Genomic DNA, 3,627 nt, shown 5'->3' on the forward strand with positions numbered 1-3,627 from the left:
GAGACGCTCAATTTAGGAAAGGTGATGTCGGCCGCTTTCCAGCACTACCTAAACTAAACCACCACCCTTCCTTGCCAAAAAAGGCTGCTGTTGGCCCAAACTGGCTTTGGTGTTAGGAACCTTCACTGCATTTTCTGGCTGTTTCCACTGCTAAACACCTCCTGGTCCTGCTCTGCTGCTCAAACCCTCTCTACCTTGGAAGCGCTTGCAGAAATACTTTGCCTGATCTCGCTCCTCTGCAACGAAGCCTGCGGAAAGCAAGGGCAGAGCTTGCCTGTGGGGAGGGAGCGCTGGGTCCTGACGCCTGTCCCTGGTCTACCCCAAGGGCGAGGGAGTGGCGTATCGTGGCAGGATACTGGTGGAGTTGGAGACCAAACTGGTGGAGCATGTGGAGCAGAAGGTGGAGGACATTTCTGCAGATGACATCCTGCGGGTGGAGGTAACGGGGTCTCTGAACCTGTGGGCTGTGGGATCAGCTCTCTGGTAGCGTGGGGGGCACTATGGTGGTGGTCCTGGGTGGCTAATGTCCTATGAGCAGTGAAGTGGTTGGTGAGCTCCTGGAGGGTGTCTCCTACTGCATTTTCCTCCCAAGGTGCCCAGCTTGCTCTGTCTGAGCTGCGACATGGTGGTGAGCAGACCACGGTGAACATGGAGGGGTGGGAGACTGACCTCAACTCAGGCGCTGTGGCAGATGTGCTCCTTTGGTTCGTTTCTGTTATGGAAAGTTCTGGCCTTGTCCTTTGTCTGTTTTTTCCCTAAATATCCCACCCAGAATTCCCTCACTGCAGCTCAGGCTTTTCTTCCATGCAGTAAACTTTTCCACCCTGGAGACCTCACTGAGCTGTTGTGTGGTGGGTCCATGTGTAGGAGAGTGGTGGTGGTGTCTCCTCTGTGTTCATGGACCTGTGCCTGTTGCAGAAGTACCTGCGCCGCCGGAAGTACTCGCTCTTTGCTGCCTTCTATTCGGCCACCATGCTCCAAGATGTGGACGATGCCATCCAGTTCGAGGTCAGCATCGGCAACTATGGCAACAAATTTGACAACACCTGCTTGCCCTTGGCCTCCACCACGCAGTACAGCCGGGCTGTCTTTGATGGTGAGTGACATGGGGGTGACAGAGCACTGGGATGGGCTGCTCAGAGAGGGGGTGGAGTCTCCATCCTTGGAGATATTCAAAATCCAACTGGATGCGGTTGTGGGTAACCTGCTCCAGGTGACCCTGCTTGAGCAGGTGTTGGACCAGATGACCTCCAGAGGTCCTTGCCCACCTCAGCTGTGCTGTGAAGGGGAAATATGTGACTGGGGAGGATGGGGGACGCCAGGACTACTTCTCTCAGCTGTGTGCTGGTGTGAAGTGGTTAGCAGGTGTTGGACCAGATGACCTCCAGAGGTCCTTGCCCACCTCAGCCGTGCTGTGAAGGGGAAATATGTGACTGGGGAGGATGGGGGAAGCCAGGACTACTTCTCTCAGCTGTGTGCTGGTGTGAAGTGGTTTATGGCACCTATTTATCTTCAAGGAAGAGACGGTTCCTTGGGGTAGCCTTTCCTTTGTTCCTATGCTGCTCTCATTCTGGTGTGAGATGTGCTCACCTCACTGGTGTTGTTCTGCTGGTTTCTGGCCTCACTGCTCCGCAGGAGTTGCCTCAACCGTGGAGGCTGACACACATCTCTTTGGAGCTTGTTGTGCATTGCTCTGTTGCACATGGGTTTGGGGAACATAATTCCCATCCTTTTGCTCCAGAAGAGCCTCAGAGATGGGCTTCTGCCCAAAGCCAAGTGCTGCACTGCTCCCCTTCACCTCTGTTCCAGTCCTGAGGAGTGGGGTCCCCCTTCACCCCAGTATGATGAGCTCACCAGTGTGCTCTGCCTTCCAGGTTGTCAATATTACTACCTGCCCTGGGGCAACGTGAAGCCCGTGGTGGTGTTGTCATCCTACTGGGAAGATATCAGCTATCGGACTGATGCCCAAAACCTTCTCCACCATGCAGCAAACAGGCTGGTGAGTGCTGCAGTGGCAAGGAGAATCATCCACCTCCTTCCTCCATCCTGGGTGGGGGGACAGGGAAGGGACAAGCGCTATCTCCAGGCTGGGTCAGGTTTGGGGTTGGATGACTGTTGTGCTGTGGAAATCTTGTTGGCATCCTGGGTGTCCTGTTCAGCCCGTGGAGTGAAAGAGACCACCCTCATCCCCGCTGGGGTGACAGTGGAGTGTGGATGCAGGGCTTTGCCGTGTCACCCACCTGCTGATGCAGGTGCAGGAGGCAAAGACCTTTCTTTAGCTCCTGAGCTGTTTATGAGATTTCTTGCTGTATTTCACTGCCATTTCACCCAGAGCTCCCACAGGAGCAAAAACAGAGGCGCGGAGCCCTGGTGGGACCCAGGCTGGAGTTTCTGGTGATGGGGAGCAGCCCCAGGCACCTACTGGGAGGGTCATGGATGTAGGGTGGAGCGGGGCAATGTAGGAGACCCCCACTGTGCAGCAACTTTTCTCTACCTATCATGCAGGAAGCAAACCTGGAGAAGGTCCACCTTGCTCTCAAGGCCAACCGCTCACCGGTTGAGCTGGATGCCCTGGGTGCCCAGCTGATGGATGACATCATCGCCGACTGCAGGTATTTTCTGCCAGTTTTGACTGTGAGCCTTTTCATGCCATTTATTGCGGCCTATTTATCTTGGAAGGGACAACTTTTTTTTTTTCCTTTTTTTCTTCTGAAAAACATCAGTCGTTTGCTCATGTTTGCTTCAAAGCTGGCTGAGCCAAGGCACAGAGTTGAAAAGGTGACATTTAAGGCAAGTCATAAATTTTCAGCCTTGGTGCAAGGACAGCAGCGTGACTCCCCTGAATGAGCAACATTGTGTTGAACCAGGAGCTGGAGCTGGGGCAGGAGCCAGAGCCAGGCCAGCCCAGCCGGAGGGGCAGTGGGGCTTGTGGGGTGAGAAGCCACCAGTGGGGCTTTCCCATTGAGTCTTGTGTGTGCCGAGTAGGAGGCTCCATGCAGAGCACCCAAAGGGGTTGTTCAGCTCTCCGTGGGTGTTGTGTGTCCGATGGCTGGACCGTAGGGATGGGGATGGTGGATGGTGGATGGGGTACAACCATCCCACCACCCCTGTGGGAGCACCACCTGTATCTGCTGCTGCTTTGCCTTTCTAAGCACTCAGACATGGCAGGGTGCCACAGGCTGTTCCTCCATGCAGCCTGTTCTTTTGGGCTGGATTGTTCTTTGATGGGGACAAGGAGCATTGCTGTGGTATGACCATGGCTCAGCTCAGCTCAGGTCTCAGGAAGATATTTCAGGGACTGAGCTCACCAGGGTCATTGGGCCATGGTTCCCCTTCAGGTATGCCCATGAAGATGATCTCCAAATGCCTGCAGCAGCCCCATGCCCTCAGTTAGGGAAAGGGCAGCAGTAGGATCATTAATGTGTTTTTAGCCCTGCAGTCCTTTGCCGGAGGGAATCAGAGCTGCCATGGTGCCTCTCAGGGCTTTCTTGCCTGGGAAGAGCAGCTGAGCTGTGGAGACAGCCCTGCACTTTGCTGGGATGTGCTGGTCATGGCAACTGGTGGCTGTGGCAGGTGGACATCTGTGGCCACCAAGCTCACGTGGTGGCTCTTGGTGCTTTACCTCAG

General features: G+C 54.9%; 1 protein-coding gene across 1 annotated transcript in view; it reads left to right on the plus strand.

The window, feature by feature from the left end:
- The window catches only part of LOC104494705 (dysferlin-like), a gene marked incomplete at its 3' end in the record, with an annotated part of 26,914 nt that overhangs the window by 14,267 nt on the left and 9,020 nt on the right, over positions 1-3,627 (plus strand). The window contains exons 19-23 of the mRNA XM_010137570.1: positions 203-257; positions 326-439; positions 919-1,096; positions 1,875-1,999; positions 2,506-2,612. Coding sequence (XP_010135872.1) covers positions 203-257; positions 326-439; positions 919-1,096; positions 1,875-1,999; positions 2,506-2,612 — 579 coding nt within the window. The remainder of the gene's footprint in view (positions 1-202; positions 258-325; positions 440-918; positions 1,097-1,874; positions 2,000-2,505; positions 2,613-3,627) is intronic.

The sequence above is a fragment of the Buceros rhinoceros genome, unplaced genomic scaffold (assembly GCF_000710305.1).
Source record: "Buceros rhinoceros silvestris isolate BGI_N320 unplaced genomic scaffold, ASM71030v1 scaffold12396, whole genome shotgun sequence".
In the NCBI taxonomy this organism is placed as follows: Eukaryota; Metazoa; Chordata; class Aves; order Bucerotiformes; family Bucerotidae; genus Buceros; species Buceros rhinoceros.